This window comes from Stegostoma tigrinum, chromosome 29 (assembly GCF_030684315.1).
Source record: "Stegostoma tigrinum isolate sSteTig4 chromosome 29, sSteTig4.hap1, whole genome shotgun sequence".
Taxonomy (NCBI): Eukaryota; Metazoa; Chordata; class Chondrichthyes; order Orectolobiformes; family Stegostomatidae; genus Stegostoma; species Stegostoma tigrinum.
Genome location: NC_081382.1, coordinates 19,165,140 through 19,186,817, shown reverse-complemented (window position 1 = coordinate 19,186,817; position 21,678 = coordinate 19,165,140). Strand labels below are relative to the sequence as shown.

At 41.4% G+C, this 21,678-nt stretch overlaps 1 protein-coding gene across 5 annotated transcripts in view; it reads left to right on the top strand.

The window, feature by feature from the left end:
- The window catches only part of akna (AT-hook transcription factor), a 152,439-nt gene that overhangs the window by 115,930 nt on the left and 14,831 nt on the right, over window positions 1-21,678 (top strand). For all 5 annotated transcript variants that reach the window (XM_048558752.2, XM_059638127.1, XM_059638125.1 and 2 more), the window contains 5 exons: window positions 1,845-1,948; window positions 5,674-5,918; window positions 7,224-7,374; window positions 7,692-7,844; window positions 9,488-9,600. In XM_048558752.2, coding sequence (XP_048414709.1) covers window positions 1,845-1,948; window positions 5,674-5,918; window positions 7,224-7,374; window positions 7,692-7,844; window positions 9,488-9,600 — 766 coding nt within the window. The remainder of the gene's footprint in view (window positions 1-1,844; window positions 1,949-5,673; window positions 5,919-7,223; window positions 7,375-7,691; window positions 7,845-9,487; window positions 9,601-21,678) is intronic.

The following is a 21,678-nucleotide window of genomic DNA, read 5'->3' as shown; positions in this document are numbered from 1 at the left end:
AAAGTGCAGGCTCGGCAATCACTTATGCTACGTTCTGCTCATAAAAATGGCCCTGTGCTTCCAGTTGCCTGCCATTTCAAAACACACCATGTTCCCTGGCCAACATCTCTGTCTTGGGCTTGCTGCAGTGTTTTAGCAAAGCTCAGCACAAGCTAGATGAACAGCACCTCACTTTCCACGTGGAACCCTTCGGGCTTCAGGACTCGTAATCAAGTTCAATAATTTTAGGGCCTGAGCACCTTCTTCCATGTCCTTCCCCCAACCCCTACACACCAGGGCTATGAGCACAGCCAACCCATTGTCAGCCACTAATGGTCCCCATTAGCAGATACTGATTTTCCTCAGGCTGGTCATTACCCATTCCTTTGCCCAACTGCTATTCTCTCCATCTGCGCTCTGTCTCCACCTATCATTTGACTATGTAGCCCTCCCCCATTTTCAGCCTGTGTGCCAACCTTTTCTGAGGTAGAATCAGTTTTAAGGAAAGGTCAGAAACAAAGTTGCTGGAAAAGTTCAGCACGTCTGGCAGCATCTGTGCAGTTAAAAACAGAGTTAACTTTTAGGGTCTGCTGACCTTTCCGCAGAATGGTACAGTCCAGTTCTGAGGAAAGCCCACCGAACCTGAAAGGTTAGCTCTGTTTTCTCCTTCACAGGCGCTGCCAGACCTGCTGAGCTTCTCCGGCAACTTTGTTTTTGCTCCTGATTTACAACATCCGCAGTTCTTTTGGTTTTTATTTAAAGAAGGGTCGCTGGACCCAAAACATTCACTCTGCCTTATCTCCACAGTTAACTGCTCGACCTGCTGCGTTTCTCCAGCAACTGCTGGTTTTGTGAGAAACAGAGTTAGTGTTAGATGTGAGACAGAGCTGATTTCAAAGTGCAACTGGTTTTATGTAAGTGATCCTGGATAACAAACATTTATTTTCCTATAACACCTTTAAATGTCAGAAAACCTCTGAAGGCTTCTACAGAAGCATCATTAGAATAAAGTGGTTGTCAAACCATGAAGGAGATAGTGGGGGTGCCGCAGTGTAACTAAAAGTGCAGTCATCGAAATGAGGTATAAAGAAAGGTTTTGAAGAGCTGATGGAATATCACAATGTGACTGTCTATACTGTTAGAGTTTGTCTGTTACCAAAATTTGTCTCAGATATCATGTGTGTAATTTTCATTTTGTAGCAAGTAAGAAGTGCTGTTTTATTGACATTGTGTGAAGAGTGGAATTGTGTAAGTTAGAATTTTTCAATTTAAAAAAAAATGCTTTCTAGGAATTGCTGAACATGTTTTTTTTTCAAAACCACCTCTGCTTTGTTTCAAAAATATGCTTTATTCATAAAAATACCTTTATGTACATATATAGTCACTGAAGCATTTCAGTTCTGCACAGTAGCATATGAAGAAACAAACCAAACATTGGAGTTTGACACTATCCAACCAGCAAACAAAAGGCATTTATTACTTATACAAGACAACATTTACATACATTTGTGTGATAACTGAAGGGTGTAATACCTGTTTAACTTTGGCAGAAAGACCTTAGATGGTGGTGTTTCACTGTTGCATGATGGTGGCAACAGCCCCAAGCTTGAGTGTGACTGAAACTGAATGAAAGAATGCTCCTATGGAAGGAGGAGCTCCTGCCCTTATTTTTCACAATCAGTGAAAGACACGCTATGCCAAGGTGCAATTGACTGCAGTAAAGTCTTCCTGGATTCTCCCTTTTTGTCACTCCAAATAAATCTCTGGGGTAGCTTCTTTTGTTTTGGAAATGTTCACAACCTTGTAGGTAAATCAAAAGCCTTTGCAGAGCCAGCAATATTGAAGGGGCTGTTATGCTTTTCCAGGAACGCATTGTTTCTCCAGAGACTGACAGTGGGTTTGTGGGCTCCGAAAGCAGCAGGCTTACACCAGCAATTCAGACTCCAGAACACCAACCCACTCAGAACAGGTACAATATCAATTCCTCACTGAATGCAATGTAATGATGTAGATTAACAAAGTGGATTTTCTGTCATTTTGTGTGTGGGTGTCAGTTTATTCAGAGTGTTTCATCTTTAACCCATATTTATGCAGTTATATATTTCACAATGTGTACAATGTCTAGAATCAATAGTAAATTTTGAGAAGAGGTGAGCATTTCTGCCTCATACCACCAGGGGTCCAGGTTTGATTCCATCCTTGGGACTATCTGTCTGTGTGATGTTTTCACATTCTTCCTGAGAATGCGTGGGTTTCCGTCAGGTGCTGCAGTTTCCTCCCACATTCCAAAGATGTACAGATTAAGTTGATTATCCATGGTAAATGCAGTGACATGGGGATAAAGTGGATGGCTGGGTTTGGGTGGGATGCTCTTCAGAGGGTCGGTGCAGACGTGATGGGCCAATAGGCCACTTTCCACATTGTAGAAATTCTATGGCTCGAAAGACTGAAGCCATTATTTTCAGTCACCTGCCAACCCCAGACCCATCATAAAGTCCATTTCCTAACCACCGACTCCATACTATCTCCAGGAAGTGATAGCTTGTATCAGATTATTCCCAACCTTTTTACAAGGCAAAAGTTAAGAGCGTGATAAAATACTCTCTGCTTCCCTGGATTAGTGTGACTCTAAAAACATTCAAACCATCCAGGACCACACACCCAGCTTGATCAAACTGCATCCACCAGCATTCATTGCCAATACCATAGGTATACACTTTGGGGGTCCCTGGATGGTGAAAGCAACATTTTCCTCTAACCACTGCTTTGAAGTAAACCAATGTTTATCTTGTGATCCACCAATTCTATTCTCACCACAAAAATAAAACTATTCAAAAAGATATACAGCTTGGAAACAGACCTTTCTGTCCAACTCATCCATGCCAACCAGGTATTCTAAATTAATCTAGTCCCATTTGCCAGCGTTTGGCCCATTTCTGTCTAAACCCTTCCTATTCATATACCCATTCAGTTGCCTTTTAAATGTTGTAATTGTACCAGCCTCCATCACCTCCTCTGGCAGCTCATTCCATATTCGCACCGCCCTCTGTGTGAAAAAGTTGCCGCTTAGGTCCCTGTTAAATCTTTCCCCTCTCACCTTAAATCTTTGCCCTGTACTTTTGGAAATCCCCCCCAGGAAAAAACCTTGTCTATTCACCCTACCCACACCCCTCATGATTTTATAAACCTCTATAAGGTCACCCCTTAGCATCCAAAGCTCCAGGGAAAATAGCCCCAGTCTATTCAGTCTCTCCCTATACCTCAAACTCTCCAACCCTAGCAATGTCCTTATAAATCTTTTCTGAATCCTTTCATGTTTCATAACATGCTTCCTATAGCAGGGAGAAAAGATTTGCGTGCAGTATTCCAAAAGTGGCCAAACCAATGTCCTCTACAACATGACCTCCCAACTCCTGTACTCAATGCACTGACCAATGAAGGCAAGCATACCAAACACCACCTTCACTATCCTGTCTACCTGCGACTCCACTTTCAAGGAACTATGAACCAACACTCTAAGGTCTCTTTGTTCAGCAACACTACCCAGGACCTTACCATTAAATGCAAAAGTCCTGCCCTCATTTGCCTTTCCAAAATGCAACATCTCACACTTATCTAAATTAAACTCCATCGGCCACTCCTCAGCCCATTGGCCCATCTGATCAAGATCCGATTGTACTGTGAGGTAACCTGCTTTGCTGTCCACTACACCTCCAATTTTAGTGTCATTTGCAAACTCACTAACCATACCTCCTGTGATCACATCCAAATTACTTATATAAATGAGAAAAAGCAGTGGACCCAGCACCGATCTTTGTGGCACACCGCTGGACACAGGCCTCCAGTCTGAAAAACAACCCTCCGCCACCACCCTCTGCCTTTTACCTTTTGAGCCAGTTCTGTATCAAAATAGCTAGTTCTCCCTGTATTTTAACCTAGCTAACCAGTCCACCATGAAGAACCTCGCCTTACTGAAGTCCATGTAAATCACGTCCACCACTCTGACCAATTTAATCCTCTTTGTTACTACTACTCAAGTTAGTGAGTTACAATTTTTCCTGCACAAAGCTATGTTGACTATCCCTAACCAGTCCTTGCCTATTCAAGTACATGTAAATCCTGTCTTTCAGGATTCCTTCCAACAACATGCCCACCACCATAGTCAGACTCACCGGTCCATAGTTCCCTGGCTTTTCCTTACCACGTTTATTAATTAGTGGCATCACATTAGCCAACCTCCAGTCTTCCGGCATCTCATCAAGGAAAGGAACCTTTTGGTAAATATCAGAATGTAGATATGAAACACACATCAGGTTATTTAAGAATGCAGGCAGACTTTATAGCGTTTCTAAAGGATGAAATGGTGCAGATGGTAAAAATCAGAAACTTCAATGAAATGTACTGGAAATACTCAGTCAAATATATGTAGGCAGCAGGAAAGCAAAAGAGAGACAGTGGGCAAGATTTTCCTCAGGAAGGTGTGAATCTGTCTGTCAGGCTCAAATGTGGGTCAGAAATCAGGGGTCCACACCATGTGGAACACAGTTGCTCAATGTGATTTCCCTCTGGAGTGGCCAATTAATGGCCAGAAAGCTACCCATCAAGCCAAGAAATTGTTATGACTGGGTTTGGATATAACTCATGGTTCTCAGAAGTACTTTGAGTGCATTCATGATGAAACCATAATTTTGGCAAAGCGCAACATATTAACGTCGACTACAATTCCATGTACTTAACTGATCATAGAATCCCCACAGTGTGGAAACAGGCTATTCAGCCCAACAAGTCCACACCGACCCTTGGAGCATCCCACCCAGACCCGCCCCCACTAAGCTACACATCCCTGGACACTATGGGCAGTTTAGCATGGTTGATGCACCCAACCTGCACATCTTTGGACTGTGGGAGGAAACCGGAGCACCTGGAGGAAACCACACGGACACGGGGAGAATGTGCAAACTCCACACAGACAGTCACCTGGGGGTAGAATTGAACTCAGGCCCTTGGTGCTGTGAGGCTAGCCACTGAGCCACTGTGCCACCCAGTGGTTGCAGGCTTTTCCTGGTACATTCTTTAAGTGTGTTCACTGCATTACAGCACGGTGGCTCAGTGGTTAGCATTGCTGCCTCACAGTATCAGTGACCGGGTTCGATTTCCTCCCTCAGGCGGTTGTGTGGAGTTTGCACATTTCCACAATGTCTGGGTGGGTTTCCTCCCACAGTCTAAGGATGTGTACAATGGGTAAATTGGCCATGCTAAATTGCCTGTAGAGTCCAGGGATGTGCAGGCTAGGTGGATTTGCCATGGGAAATGCAGAGTTATAGGAATGGGGTGGGAAAAGGGGTGGATTTTGTGGACTTGATGGGCTGAATAGCCTGCTTCCACACTGTAGGGATTCTATGATATGTTGCACTGTCCTTTGTATGATTTAAGTTGTGTGCTATCAGGCAGTGAGAGGGGATCCTAATAGCCCCTGAAAGAACTGGTGTTGGTGCTGTTAATTTGGCAGTTTGTGAATCTTGTTCACTATTGACAACTTTCTCAAGACCCCTGAATCTTTTTTATGAAGAATAATGAGGAGTTATGGCCCTTGATTGTTGCAGTCACCTCAGTTCACTCAGAACAAGCTGAGGATGCAACAGGGCTTCTGAAAAGCAGTTTACTTTCAATCATTACTTTCCTCTGTGATCACAGACTTCAAAGTCAAAGGGCAATGTCACTAAAATCACCTTGTCAGGATGAAAAACCTGCGAAGCATGACCCACAGTTTCAGGAAACCCAGCATCGAGGCATTGCTGAACATGAGCAGCCTCCAACGCCACGACTGAACAATGTAATAAGGAGGGACAGTATTTTGCAAGCAGATGCTTCCCGGACTAGCTCACCCCAGCAGTGGACTGGCAGCATAATGAGTGAGTTTGAACAGGAGACCTTTGTTAGTAAGTACAACCATTTTAGAATTTGTACCGGGGGAGTTGACATCGTTCCAGCTGTCAGTTGGGCTCGTGGACCTCAGCTTTCGACTGTTGGGGTACTTTGATTCTTATGTGGGTTCTGCTGCTGCAGAGAGGCCTTCTAGAAGTTATCACCCAAAAATGAAATGCTTGACCACAGGAACAAAAAGAAAAGGGTCAGCAGTTCTATTCCAGTTTGCTGTAAACACATCTGAAACCGACGGTAAAAAATTCCTGTCAGCTCTCTTTTGGGAAAATTTTGGGGAAAATTTAGGGAATGGAAAAGTTTTAGATGGAGGCATATTTAATAAAATTGGGTTCGACAGAGCAGTAATGAGTTCATGTGCTGGCAAGCTGTGCATACTCTATTTCTAGGAATCCCAAAAATCTCAACTATTTGCTAAGATTATGTATTTTTGTGACTGGGTGACAACCAATTTGACCTTTTGAGGACAAAAACGTTGGGGTCAAATTCTACCTAAATCCCTGAAAAGTAACTCATTTCCACATCTCTAACTGTCTCAAACCAAATTTTTTTTTAATGCTGTCACAAGCTAGTGGGCATGACTGGCAATGCCAGTATTTGTTGGCCATTCCTGTTTGCCCTTGAACTGAGTGGCTTGCTCAGCCATGTCAGAGGGCACTTAAAGAGTTAACCACATTCCTGTGGCTCTGACATCACATACAGGCCAGAACAAGCAAGGATGGTAGATTTTCAAACCTGAAGGATGTTAGTGAACCAGATGGGTTTTTATGACAATTCGCAATGGTTTCATGGGCACCATTACTGAAAATAGCTGTATTTCTAGTTTTTTTTTGCCCCCCTTTGAGTGAAGTCAAATTCCACTAGTTGCCATAGTGGGATTTGAACACATGGACCCAATACTTGAGTCTGAGCCTCTGGACTAATAGGCCAAAAATTTTACCACTACACCACATCCTCTCCTATCTCTCTTTCTGTCTCCTCCATAATTGCCCTAAGTGAAATAAGCTTAAGGTGGCCTCATCCAAATTGTGTGCAACTGGGTATGCACAGTGGAAAATGGCCTAAATTCTGGGACATCAATCATCCTGTCCAGACAAGGCCTAACAACGACTGCCAAAGGAAGAGAATGTAAGAAAGGGCCTTATTGCCTCAATTGTGTTTAGGTGCATGGATAGTGCAATAGAAGTGTATTTGAAGTTGCATTTTCTCAAATATTCTGTCAATATTGGAGTAGTCTTTCATAATAGTAATTCCTTCTGGGAAATAAAGTTTGCCTGAAAAGATGTGTTTTTACTTTGTTTAAGGCCCCACAGAATCTGAACCTGATGTTCAAAATGGCCTCAGTGCATATGCCAAGCAGAGGCGCCATCGCTCATCTCTGAACTCCTCACCGCTAACTCTCCATCCTAAAGTCCATTACAGTTCCAGTCCTTTGAGCATTCACTCAGCTAGAGAGTGAGTATTAATCTGAAACTATAAAATATATAAATAGCACTTCGGTAGAATGAAAAATAAGCCAATTAATAATCTAAAGTGGCCGCAGAAACCTCTTCGCTGGCATAAACCCCAACTTAACAGAACTAACATTCAATTTGGCATTGATGGGCCTGTAGTTTTACTGCTTGGGTAACCAGACAATTAACTGAAAGGTATCAGTCCCCTCAAGTTAATTTTTGAATTACAAATGCTTTGTAAATGATTTGATCTGGTCTAAGTCGATTTGATGTTTTCTTTGCATCTCTAACCCTTGGCATTTGATGTTGTGTTTTCAGTGAGGTGATTCAGGCTTTGGAAATGGAGGTCTCTCAACTCAGACAGCGTTTGGAGGAGACACTACGTAAGCCCCAAAGAGATTCTGAAAAGAATCCATCAACCAGACTTCAAGGCCGTATTGATAAGCAGCATTCTCCATGGAGAGCAGCAAGGTACGTTGTCTGTTATAATAGTGCTACAACAACAGAGATATTGTATTTGTTATCAATACCCATGGGGCCCTTTTCAATAAAGGTGACATAAATTGAGAAACAAGAATCCTTGAGAGGTTAGACCAAGGAACCATCTGTCCTCTGAGGTGAACATCAAATAATCAGCAGGACTATTGAAAAATAAATTAGTTTTTTTTATCCCATTAACCTGAATGCAAAGTATTTCTCAATGAATTCCATCATAAAATTGATCAACTCATTACTGTTTTGTGGGACTGTGCTGTGAGCAATTTGACAGTCACATTTCTGTTCACAACTTCATTGGTTGCAGAGTATGCCTTGAAGATTCCTTCTTCTTTTGTTTTTTGTTGTTTTCTCCCTCATATTTTTACTGAATTTTACCAGTCAAAGTGAGCCATTTTTATTCAAATGTGTTTGCTACACCAGAAGGCTTGCTCCCAAATTCTGTGTTGCAATGAATTGATTCAACATTATCATATTGGTAAGCCACAGAGAGCAATGTTAGATGAGATAACAAAAAACCTACAGAAGAAGGAACATTTTAAAGGTGTTTTAAAGGGGAAAGTGAGGTTGAATCACAGAGTTGTTTGAGCACAGGAGGTTGCCATTGAGCCTGTAATATCTTTACCTTCTCTCTGAAGGAACAGTTCCTGGAGTACCATCTTGTGCCTACTCCCCATAGCCTTACGCATTCCTCTTATGCAGGTAATGATCTAATTCCCTCTTGAATACCTCAATAGAACCTGCTTCCACCCCGCTCCCGGGCGATACATTCAAGATTTGAACTATTCACTCTGTAATAAACTTCTTTCCTTGTATTAACACAAATGACTTTTCAATTTATGTTGTCTGGCTCTCAAGCCTTCCACTAATAAGATCATCTACTCTGTCTCAACCCTTCATGATTTTGACTATCTCCATGAAATCTCTTCTCAGCCTTCATTCCTCCAAGGAAAAGACATTCTATTTCCCCAACTATCTCCATGAAGCTACCCTGGAAACGTCCTCATAGTTCTCTTCAGTATTCCCTCTTTAATGTCCTCACGTCCTTCCTGACGTGCAGAATCTAGAACGCAGTGCATAGTTGAGGCCAAACCATGTTTTATACAAGTTTAACCTATTGTTCCTGTTTTGTATTCTATGCCCATATTAACAAAGCTTAGGATTCTGATTGCTTTATTAACCATACTCTTAAGCTTCAGCCACAAATGAAACTTTCAAAGTTCTAATAAGATTATGATAAAGATTCAACCAAAACACAAGATTTTGATCATTGATAACGTTCTGTATCATTGATGACACTGCAATGATCATTGGCAGCACAACTGACTCTGCACTGGCATGGTACAGTTTACAGTCAGAAGTGCTTTTCTATTGTTGAGAGTTGGAGAGTTATGGAGAGCAGGCAGAAAAGTGGAGTTGAGGTCAGCCATGACCATATCAAATGACAAAGCAGGCTTAAGGGCCTAAACCACAAATTTGTGCTGCTAGTTATTATGGTCTTATGTTCTTTCCTATACCTATAAGGAATCATTATTATGCTGCGGTATCATATCCCTTGAATAACATGCATGCCGGATCTCAAAGTGAGTATTCTTTTCAAGTATATTTTGTTTTGTAAGGAAACACACTCAGGAACATCTGGAAAAGATGGAGGACCAAGCTTGGAACAAATCCTCAACAAGCCACAGCAACTCCAAATCGTTTTCACAGCACAAGTCGGACCTAGAAATAAGTAAGTGAGCACAAAATGTTTTTACAAGACAATTTAATTGGCCACTTCATTGTGATAACTGATTCCTGTAATGTTTTCCTGTTACAACTCTCATCATTTACACCAGCCACACTGCACATGTCACTCACCCGTATTGGGCAAAGGTGATCGCACACTTAGCTGTACTATTGGTGCTAAAATGAAACTTAATACTATATTGAGCATTAATAAGTTTTATCCCATCATACTTGCATTTAAATTGCTCTGTGGATCACAACATACTTTTGTCTGTTTTGTATGCTGGATCTCGATGAGTTTTATTAAATGAAGTTTGAGGTTGCTCAGATTATAAAGTTAATACATCAACCATTGGACACAACTGATTGTAGCCAGACAGGGTGTTGCTCATGCTGGGGAGAGTCTCACCTTCTGGCCTATGGCGACACTGAGTTCACCTCATTGGTGCATGGTGGCATATTGGATGGGGTGTGCGTGTGCATGTGTGTGTGTGTGTGTCTGTTACCATATAAACCTGAAGTGTTGTGCTAGCGATGCAGTGAATTTCTTGAAATCTTACACAGAGGGAATTGTGCAAGTCTGCTGATTTTCCACTCAAATAAAAGTGAGAAAATTTCCGAGCAATTGATGAACGCCCCTTTGTATTGTAAATTGAATTTACTCACTCCTTTACATAGATTCAGTGAGAATTTGCATAAGTTCAAAGAGTGCGACATTTCTGTACTCTAACTTGTGTAATTTGAAGGCTAAAATTGTGTTATTGATATGGCATGTCCAAAGAATTTCAGGTTTTATAGCAATATTTTGGACAATTGTTGGGTTTTTTTAATTGCTTCCCTCACTGAGACCCATCTACATTTTCTGTATTTTGAATGCACATCTGTAGCATCAGAATGAGTTGCAGTAACAATTTGAAAACTGTACGATTGGAATGATGATGGGTTGAGCGGGGGTTTTCATGTTACACCCACACTTTCCTTAATTAATTAATATGGCAGTTACGCCTCTTAGTGGAGTTAATAGAAGGTTATTATTCAGTTTCTGGAAGGATCAGGGACATTGTGACATACATTCTGGTTAACTCAACCCTTATAGTTTTGGTGCAAACCTCAAGGAATTTGCACCTCGAGTAGATTTGCAAAGTAGCTGTACGTATTAAAAAGTTTGAGGGATAGGGCAGGATTTTAACTGTTTGTTCGGCTGGGATTGATTGAGGCTCTGGTATGAGAATGTGATGAAAGGTGGGTAATTTATATTTAACTTTTTTTTCCGGATTTTGGATTTTAAGGTTTCAAACTTGTGTGTTTGTCACTTTTTATGAATGAATTTAATAATTAACTAGGTCACATTTTCCAGAACCATAATTTTACATCAGTAATTGTCAGAGAGTAGATGGTTTAAGGCCTTCTGGAGTATTAGTGGAAGTTTGTTTATATTTTTGGGTTTTATGACAAGAGCAAAAGAATGTCAAACCATCAGCTTCGTAGGAATTACAGTGAATCAAAAGCTTTTGAATTCAGTTTGAAAGATACTGACTAAAAGCAGATGTAAAAATAGTTTCTCCTAGAAAAAGGAATTTGTTCAGAAAAGCTAAAGGGAGGTTGAAGGGTCACTGTCAAGGGGGGCATAATTTTAAAGTGAAAGGCAGGAGGTTGAGAGTGATTTGAATAAAAACCTTCCCAACCAGTAGGACGTCCGGATTGGGAGGGTAGTCAAGGCATTAAGCCCCAACCTTAAAACCATACTTGGATAAGCACTTGAATTATCATGTCATTCAGGCTGTTTGTCTGTTGTGAGTAGGTGGGATTAGGGTGGTAGTACATTGTTGGCAAAACAGACTTGATGGGCTGAAGGGCCTCTCCTGTACTGAATGGTTCTGTGTGAGGGTTTCAGTTTGTGACAGTGCAGTGCATTTGCTTAGAAATCTCCACTGGTTACTCAAAACTGAGAAAGTTTGAAATCTCCATTGTGAGAGTCAAGGAAATGGCTTTGCAGCTCATGGGACTGATTTTGAGTCACTATAAAGCATTGGGCTTGGTGAATAGACGGGATTTTGCTTTGTCAGATGTTTGGAAACTATGTTACATTTAGATAACTTGGTTTGTTTTATTCTGATTTTTAAACTGATGTGTAGAAACTTCTGTGTTATTGTCAATTTAAGCTGCAGCCTGACATACTTACGTCTCAGTGAAAGATCACCATGTTAAGTTTTTGAATAAAATAAAATATGATGAAGCTAGGTTTCATGTTGGAATCTGATTATTCAAATAGTAACTACAGCTGTGGTTTAAATTTCAGGGCAGGGGATTTAAGTCCCCAGTTATATACTGGTTTGTCAGTGATCCAACATAATCCTGTGCATATTTTGAGACACATGGAGAAACGCATGTGAGATGTTAGGTTTCCAACACTGACAGGCTAAGACACAATTAATTCAGCCTTTAATCCAGGGTCCTATCTATAAAAGCCAGTACATGGAACTGTGTAGACCTCACAAGGGGTAACACAATGACAGTGCAGGAGGAATTCACAGCTTGGTGGTATTTGAAGGCTGATAAGCCTTGGAAGAGTGAAACAGCTTAGCTGCTTCCTAACCTATGTGTAAGGCTTGTGTTTGCAGTTCTTGCTTTGAGGGTGTGCTGTCACTGCTTTATAGCTGATTTCCAAATTTTTGAGTCACTTCACCTATCTTGGTCTTTGATCTACATTTCATTCTGCCAACTTTCATTTCAGCATGGCAGCAGCTTATAATTTTTTTTACCCTGGAGCAACAACTCCAACACAAACAGCAGTAGGAGCAACACTAATATCAAGATTGCTTCCCTTTAAAGCTGCATGCTACTCCAGAAGAGAGCAGGGTGAGACATGAAGTTCCTGCTCAAAGGAGGCAGTACCTTCAGTACTGGGTCCAAATGCTCAACATGATGAAACAGAAACATAAGGAGAGCTGAAAACTTTGTGGCAGTCTCCTGGAACAAGATTCCTTTTCAAAGGCACCAGAACATCAAGCATTGCCAGTCACCATTAAGGACAACACGGACTTGAATTTCTTCATCGCCAGTTCCTTCCAGAGCTCTGCTGATGACACCTGCAGAATCCCCCAACCTTTTACCCTCTGTGTGTCCCCTGGGTGACCAGTGCAATGTTTTCCACACCATAGTTAGTGCCTTGTATCTTGGAAGCTGCCAGGATGTCTTCATTCTCCAACAGTCACATTATCCGTATAGAATGAGTGATTGAGTGAGTGACTCGATGGAGGCAAAGATGCTTCTGAAGTTTGGATGATGATATTTGTAAAAAGCCCTAATGATATAGGAAGAGATACAACAGGAGCCCCATAACCACATGGACCAAGCCATTGGGTTTGCTGAAGAAGCAGTTCAGGTCTTCAGTACATCCCTGCAAGAGTGTTTAGAATAACACACGTCCACTGTGCTTTACACCACATAATGCAGGGAGCCCTGGAGCTGTGGAAAGGTGCAAACTACCCTACGTCAAGATAAGGAGAGGCAGAATGAGGCAGAACCAGATGTTACCGGGGTGTTTTCAACCCTTCATCTGAATGCAAGAGAAGCCCATTGTGGGAAACCCTCGAAGCTTTATGGCAAAACATCCAATGCCCCCAAGACAAATCATTCACAACATTAGAAATCACTGCCTTTGCTCAAGTTTCACCGTAACCTGGTCTACTTCAGCATGGAACCGCACAGTTTGTGGAGTGTCACCATAAGGGATGGGTGTGAAATGGCAAGTGAGGGTGAATGTTGACAGCTCAGCTGGAGCCCCGACGAGGTACAGGGAGAGAGGAATGAGTGACACTACAAGGTGTGTGGTTTCGAGAAGCATTGTCGGGAAAGTCCATCTGGTGCCTGCCAAATTAAAGGGAGATACTATCCACCATTCCTGACCTCACTGAACCTCAGGGCACTGAATCGCAACTGACTTAAAACAGTCAAGACAAAGTCTACATCTCTGATAAATGGATTACCAGTTCACCCCTGGTATACCAGCCATTGTGGGCAGGTTAGTTAGATTAAACCTCAGCCCAGGATTCCCTCCAGGCTACCAGTGCTGGGCACTCCTGAAAGTAGTTTGAGCATTTCGTTTTCAGGAGGCTCCTGTACTCATGCACTCTTTCAGTCTTTCCAAAGGCAAACAGAAGTGCTGCTCAGCGACCACAATCAGTTTGGACATCATTGAACTGCTTTGTTCTACAAATGGTAAGTGAATTTACAGAGTAACAAATGCAAGCAAATCTCAACTCGCCCACTGTGTCTTCACATTGTCTTTCAGTTCCTAGATGTTGGAAGTAATTACAGTTTAAGCCCGTAAATTTAAGTACTCCACTTTACCATGTTGCCTGACGTTGTTGACAGAGACCACATTACACAACAGCTGACTCTCCACTGAAGCGGCAGATGTTGCCCACTGCAACACATATACATACAATTGGTTCCTGGCTAATTAGTTCCCAACTCTTTACAGACAATATAGCAACATAAAATACTGACTCAGCTTAATGCAGAAGTTTTTAAAACATTCCCCACTATTGCTAATAATGAGTTTAGTGAAGTTATTTGAAGGCTGCTGAAACCTGCGAGTGTGAAATTTGAGGCAGTATTCAAGAAAAACAGAGGCCAGAAAATTGAAAGTTAAACACCAACCAATCTTCAGGATTTTAATCTATCTTTCAGGGAGAACAGTTGGGCAGTTGGATATCTGGTAAGAAGCTGAAACCACAGACAGCCATCTACAATCTGACCCCACCACCCAAGACATTTTTCCATCCCCACCCTTGTCTGCTTTCCGGAGAGACCACTCTCTCCGTGACTCCCTTGTTCGCTCCACACTGCCCTCCAACCCCACCACACCCGGTACCTTCCCCTGCAACCGCAGGAAATGCTACACTTGCCCCCACACCTCCTCCCACACCCCCATCCCAGGCCCCAAGATGACTTCCCATATTAAGCAGAGGTTCACCTGCACATCTGCCAATGTGGTATACTGCATCCACTGTACCCGGTGTGGCTTCCTCTACATTGGGGAAACCAAGCGGAGGCTTGCGGACCGCTTTGCAGAACACCTCCGCTCGGTTCGCAATAAACCACTGCACCTCCCAGTCACAAACCATTTCAACTCCCCCTCCCATTCTTTAGATGACATGTCCATCATGGGCCTCCTGCAGTGCCACAATGATGCCACCCGAAGGTTGCAGGAACAGCAACTCATATTCCGCCTGGGAACCCTGCAGCCCAATGGTATCAATGTGGACTTCACCAGCTTCAAAATCTCCCCTTGCCCCACCGCATCCCAAAACCAGCCCAGTTCGTCCCCTCACCTCACTGCACCACACAACCAGCCCAGCTCTTCCCCTCCACCCACTGCATCCCAAAACCAGTCCAACCTGTCTCTGCCTCCCTAACCTGTTCTTCCTCTCACCCATCCCTTCCTCCCTCCCCAAGCCGCACCTCCATCTCCTACCTACTAACCTCATCCCACCTCCTTGACCTGTCCGTCTTCCCTGGACTGACCTATCCCCTCCCTACCTCCTCACCTATAACTCTCCTCTCCACCTATCTTCTTTTCTCTCCATCTTCGGTCCACCTCCCCCTCGCTCCCGATTTATTCCAGAACGCTCACCCCATCCCCCTCTCTGATGAAGGGTCTAGGCCCGAAACGTCAGCTTTTGTGCTCCTGAGATGCTGCTGGGCCTGCTGTGTTCATCCAGCCTCACATTTTATTATCTGACATTCTTTGTTTAATCGCTTGTCTCAGTGTTGACAAATCTCAGCCTGTGGGTTTCTTGGACACAAGAATTCACCAGCTGTTTTGTGTTGGGGAGATCAGAATTCTCACAGATCTGAAACAAAAACAGCATCTGCAGAGAGAGAAACAGTTAATGTTTTTGAGTACAATGCCCCTACTTTAGAACCTTCCCACTGACCTGAATCGGCTTTGACACTACTTAATGTTGAATAAAGTGCCAACACTGCGATCTGTGCTCACACCAATGGATTACCAATGTGGAGAAGTTACCTGAGGGCAGCCAAAGAACTATATTTCAGAGAGGCCTATTGGCCAGCAGGACATGGTGAAACAATTGATGAGAACTTTTCAAGAAAAGTAGCTGCACCTGAATCATCTGGAAATAGAGAAAATATGCTATTTATAGGCAGAAGAGTGAAAATGCTTTGTTAGGGAGCAACATTATTGGTATCTTGAGTTTGTACAGAAACAGAAAAATACCAAAGTTGAGACACATTGCATCTTTTCACATTTAATCATGGAACTGTCTGCAGTTAGGACCTGAGAAGAACATGGTACTGAATTTCAGGGGAAAAGACATGAGGTGTAAGCAGCTATAAATGGACTGGTAAGTTTACACTGTGCATTCATAGCTGTCCACTGTGACCTGGCTCTGAATACTGCTCAAAGGCTTAATTCTTTCAAAATTTATTACATTCTGCTCATGAGATAAAACCATATAACAAGATAAGTTGGAGCATAAAATATTTACCATTCATCAATACGACTTCAACAAGCGGCAAGAGTAATATAGCAAGATAGCTTTGTATCATTAGCAATCCTGAAATGTGAGCTGTGAGGAGACTACAGAGAGATACAGATAAGGCAAGTGGTAATAATGTGGTGGATGGAGCTTTTTCACTGTTTTCCACTTTCTTTACTCCCTCCTAGGTGTCAATTAGCCCCTGTTCTCTTGCACCAGGAGTTCTCTGGTACTTTAACCAAATGTTTCTTTTACACTTGGCAGAAGAGTATATCTGAGTGAACTACTAAATTCTAGTTTAAAGCAGTGGTTTTGCCACTCTGGGTTGTGTTAAGTATAGATGGCCGAGTCTTGTCTATTGGCTGGAGAGCTGACAAGAGCCTCATGATGCGAATCAGGCAGTGAAAGACCTTGCCCAGGATCAACACAAAGAGGTGCCAGTCAACTAAAAGCTGGTAGCCCTTCATTTTTGGCAGCCTTGCCAGAGGAGGTCAAACTAACTGCTGGCAATTCAACCACCCAGGGTCAAGCTTTGCCAAAACTCCCAGGCCACTGGTGAGTGACAGCTGGAGGTGGGCTTTGTGGAGTGCGAATTAAGTGGAATAATGTTGTCGGAAGAAAGGGCAGGAATACTGTCTTTCCCCGGAATCACATCCCTTATCCCTCCACCCTGTCAGCCCCCACGAGTAGCCTTTTGCCTTTCAGTTTTCTCATGCCAGGACCCCCGGCTCAACACTGAGTGATAAACAGCAGCAGACTGGGATTCTTATATATGAGCATTTATTGGATGTGAGCAGGAGAGAAACTGGGAGGGGGAGGGTTTCCCACATCTCAACTTAACACTGAATTACTCACCACCACATGATCAAACACGCCTTGGGGAGGGCAGGAACATCTGCCCCACGGGTCTTGCTTACACTGAATATAATGGCCCATTATTGTGTCGGTTTGAAAGCATTAAATGGTGGGTCATTTGTCTTGTCATACTGTTTATAAGGTTTTGTCTAAGCCCTGCAATGGAATGAATGCTGTGTCTTTGTTTGTATCAATGCCACAGCGCAAAAGTTTGCTTGCAATACTTCGAGTAATCTAGGCACCTTTTGAGACGGGGAAAACCATTTGTTTGTTTTATGCAGTTTGAAATAATGCTTGACAGTGGAGTTTTAAGGCTCTCAACCCTGGCTTTGTAAAATAGAAGCTTTGTTAAAAACGAGCACGGCAGTGAACTAGCATTGTAACGCTTTAAAAGGTCAAAATGTCACACACCTTTTAATGTCAAATATTTTGTTACTAACGCAGAAAGGCCCTCTACAAATCATCATCATCATCATCATCATCTTCCTATTCAACGCCTCAGTCAGAAAACAGAGAAAGAGATTAAAGAGAAGTTAGTCCCAGAAAAGACAATGCAAGACAGCATGAAAAAGTTCAAAAACGAAGAAGCTCACTGTGATTCAATACCAAGGCAGGAAAGTGCGATGGGGGGAGGGAACCGAAAATCTCACTTTTCAGAAAGCTCTTTATATTCACACAAAAGTAATCTTAATCTCTGGCGGGAGATCATGGAGGAACAAAAGAGAAACAATAAGTTATTGGAAGAACTCATTGAAGTACACAATGATATTAAAACGTACCTCCAGAAATTCAGCAATTTATTAGGGCAGTTTGCACCAATCCTTTTACTGAATGGTCATCAGAAATCAGATTATTCATGTTCTTGACATTGGCATACGCTGTAACTCAAAATTGCCCGCCTATGAGCTCAAGTCAATCATTAGTACCACCCTTTCCCCAAACCACCACCCAACTCTCACCCACAGCCGTGTGTAATCACACAAACATGCACACATACACTAATCCACAAATGTGCAATCATTAGCATCGCCTCCAGGACATATTTTGTGAAAAATCCGATACTGCTTTCTCTCAACCATCACCTGCATGTTATTAGTCAGCATATTCTGCCAACTGGTGTGGAGTGCAGTTAAACCAGTAGAATGCACCATTGTGCAAACAAACTGCTATTAGCTACATCATCAGTAGATATATAACCATGGCGCATGGTTGCTTTCATTGTCTGATTCAAAATGCTCTCTTGTGTGCAATCTAACTTTGCAAGGGCAAAATCATAATAGTAGTGCTGGGTGTTGTCAATTGGAATGAATACCCATAATCACACTCCACCAAAATATAATGATAATGACATTGAGGAACTCCCTGCAAAGCACTGCCAATGTTTTGATGACTCTTTTGAACACAAACTAGAGATTGTGCTTGTAGTTGCTTGGCTGTCAGAACGACAACCTCTTTTCCACTGTGCTAGAGGGCACAGAATTTTGCCTTTACATTTAGCAGTTTGTCATGATAATAAAGTTCATGTAACACCATGTAATAATGTGTTATGTTTCATTGTTAAGAAAACACATCAATAAATTGAGTTTTCAACTTGCCAAATAACATTTACTCAACACTACTTGTTAGCTGACATACAGTTCCTAATTCACCTTCCTGTCTGAATATGCCATCAAGCATTTTTTTGAATTAGAATGCTTGCTCAGGCATAATAGATGGGCTGTTATTAGAACCATCATGAGGAATCAGTGACACAGGCTTGTGAGCATTTCAAGAGGAATAACTAGTTGAAGGTACTTGTCTGAAGAAATGGCATGTTCTAAGTACTTCTCAAGAGTATATAATTGGATGAATGTTGACCTGCAATCACTGTCATTCTTCTGTGTAACGTGCAGTATGTGAAAGGCAAATTTTGAACTATAGGGACTGTTTGAGGGCACTTGAAAGCCAAAGGCAGGTGTAAGAAGGAAAATAAGAAGAACGGTTTTAGAGACTCAGGAGTAAAGCAAAACTATAGGAAGATAATAGGCTATCTACAGTATCTGCCATTAATGAGAATCAGCTTTGAAAATGTGTGCAAACATTCATCTTCCCACGGCCAACATTGGGTTCACAAACCTGTCCACAATAAGCTGTATTGAGAAATGATGGGTTTATTAATTATTAATAATTAATTTAACAAAGAATTGATATTATCCACATTGTTTCCATACTTTTCATTTAATACATGGGGAAATAGATAGAAATATGCAAAAATAAAGGTAAATTTTGTGCTACAATGTTCCCTGTGTGGTATCAAGACAGTTTATTGGATTAATGTCAATGAGCCTGATTCAGTGTAGTCACAATTCATTGGTATTAAAACTAGGTTACAAAAATATTTGGCTGCTCATTATTTCATTAGCAAATGAAAACTGCCATGAGTGGAAAAAGTGTATGAAACACCAACAGGCTATTCAGCTTCTTGAGCCGATTCTGTCATTCAGTTAGATCATGCATGATCTGGAACTGAGATCTATTTCCCAGACATTCATCCAGGCCAGTAACTACAAAAAATTGGAAATAGAAACTTTATTTATGTTCTTCCCCAATCCCCTAAAGCAGTCAGCAAGGTTAACAAATTTCATTCATCTTTTGACTGGTTCCACAGTCAGTACCTCCATCTCCTCAATCCCAACAGTTTGTGACCTTTGGTGTCCCATTAAATATTTATCTTCCTCTTATAAACCTCAATCCTATCCAAACCAACATGGTCCCATTCATATCCAGCTCCTTTTTATCATAGTTTACACCTGTCTTTTAATCCCTTTCCAATTTCTTTCCCCTTCCCCAATTCTTCCAGTTGGTCAATTCTGTCTTGGTCAGATGCCCCTTCAGCACTGTTCTCAATATTTATTGTTTCATGGTAATTGTCTAATAGTGAGCATCAGTGGCTTTTTGTTCATTAGGCAAAATAACCCATGTCCCATGTCCTTATCTCAATTCTGCATATGCTGGATTAAAAGAGCTAAAATGCAAGTCAATTTATTACTGTTCTTCAGCCAAGAGATTAAGTCAAGCTGTTTCTGCCTTACCAGTACCCTGTCTGACGCCATTAGAACAGAGGAGCTTCCCCATTATTATAAAAATCACATCAAAGGCACATTAAATTTTGAACACAATTTCCATACAATCTTCTGTGAGGAATGTCAAATCACTATAGTGCCAGATGTGTGATGATGCCATGGCTTTAAGAGGTTTTTTTGTCTGTTTTTATTTTGAAAAGAGATTGTAAAGCAGAGGTGACAGGCAGTCTGCCATACCCAGTCAAGTAAACAGCTTCTGAGGCCTTGGGTTTTTCTTTAAAGTTGGAAGAATAGAAGCAGTCTGGCTGGGTATGATCAGTTCTCACAAACCAGGATCTCTAGTGGTTTTTTTTAGTTTTTATGTTTAGCTTTAAGCAGTTGCTGTTGTGGGCTTGAAGAAGTAGAAGCTATTTCTCCTTCTCTCAATTACAGCCAAAAGCTGGGGGTTTTCTTCCTAGACTGCTAGATTACATCTGAGACAAAATCTGTTCTTTGGAATTTGCCATTTTGTCAAAGGTGTGATTAACAGACATTACTATATTGAAATAGTTAATTAGTAATAGTACTGTATTTATTATTCTGTTAAGTTTTTCAATAGAGTTGTTATTTTAAATTCCTCTGTCTTGATTTGTATTTTAACTGTAGTGTTTAAATAAACTGTGTTTTGCTTCACATTGATCAGCTTGACCAGTCACATTGCATCTGGAACACAGCACTTTACATTTGCCTTAACTAATTAGAAAAAGTTCGGGTCTAGGCTATCTTCTTAAAATGTTTTGAGGGGGTCTGGTCAGGCCCATAACATACAATTGTTGCTGATTTTCCAACCTATGACTTCCAAACACAAACAGTTAATCCAAACAGATTACTTAATATCTGTATCATTGTGCACCTTTTTGTATTCTAAAGTCTGGAATAACAAGACTTGTCAATCTGTTCTCTCTAATGAAAGCAAACAAAAGTTACTTGAACATTTAGTTCTGACATTAAACCTCTCAAATTCTATGAAGGCTAATTAGCTCCAAACTTGTTATGAATGTATTTGAAAAGGAAGAGATTAAGATGTTTCCACTTGTGACAGAGACCAAATCTCAGAACTATAAATTTATAAAAATCATTAAAATCTGTTATGAAATTCAAGAGAAATAATCAGAGAGTAGATAAAACATGGTTCTTGGTATCACCAAGTATGTGAGGTGAATAGGTCAGATATGATTAAACATGGCTCAGTACTGTGTGAAGGAAGACGAATAGAAAGGATATATTGATAGGATTAGAAATGCAATGAATGGAAGCTAGTGCTATATAAATCTCAGCATGAATCAGTTAGATTATGCGTTCGTGTTACTGTATATTTTATATTATTCTATGTAATCAAAGGTGGGACCATTGTATAAAGCCTTTCGGTTATCAGTTTGAGTAAACTGTTGAACTCAGTTTTACTGCATAAAAACACTTTGTGGCAAACTTATCCAAACATCGTTAGTCAGTGTACTCCAGCAATCCAACTGATGAACTGAAGTTCACTTCAACTGGCTGCACAGGATAAATGGCTGAACACCACAGTTTCAAATAGTTTTTTTTCATGTACTTGGCATTCTAACTTGGTGGCAGCATTATTTTGATAGAGGAGAGGTACATGTTATGGTATTACTG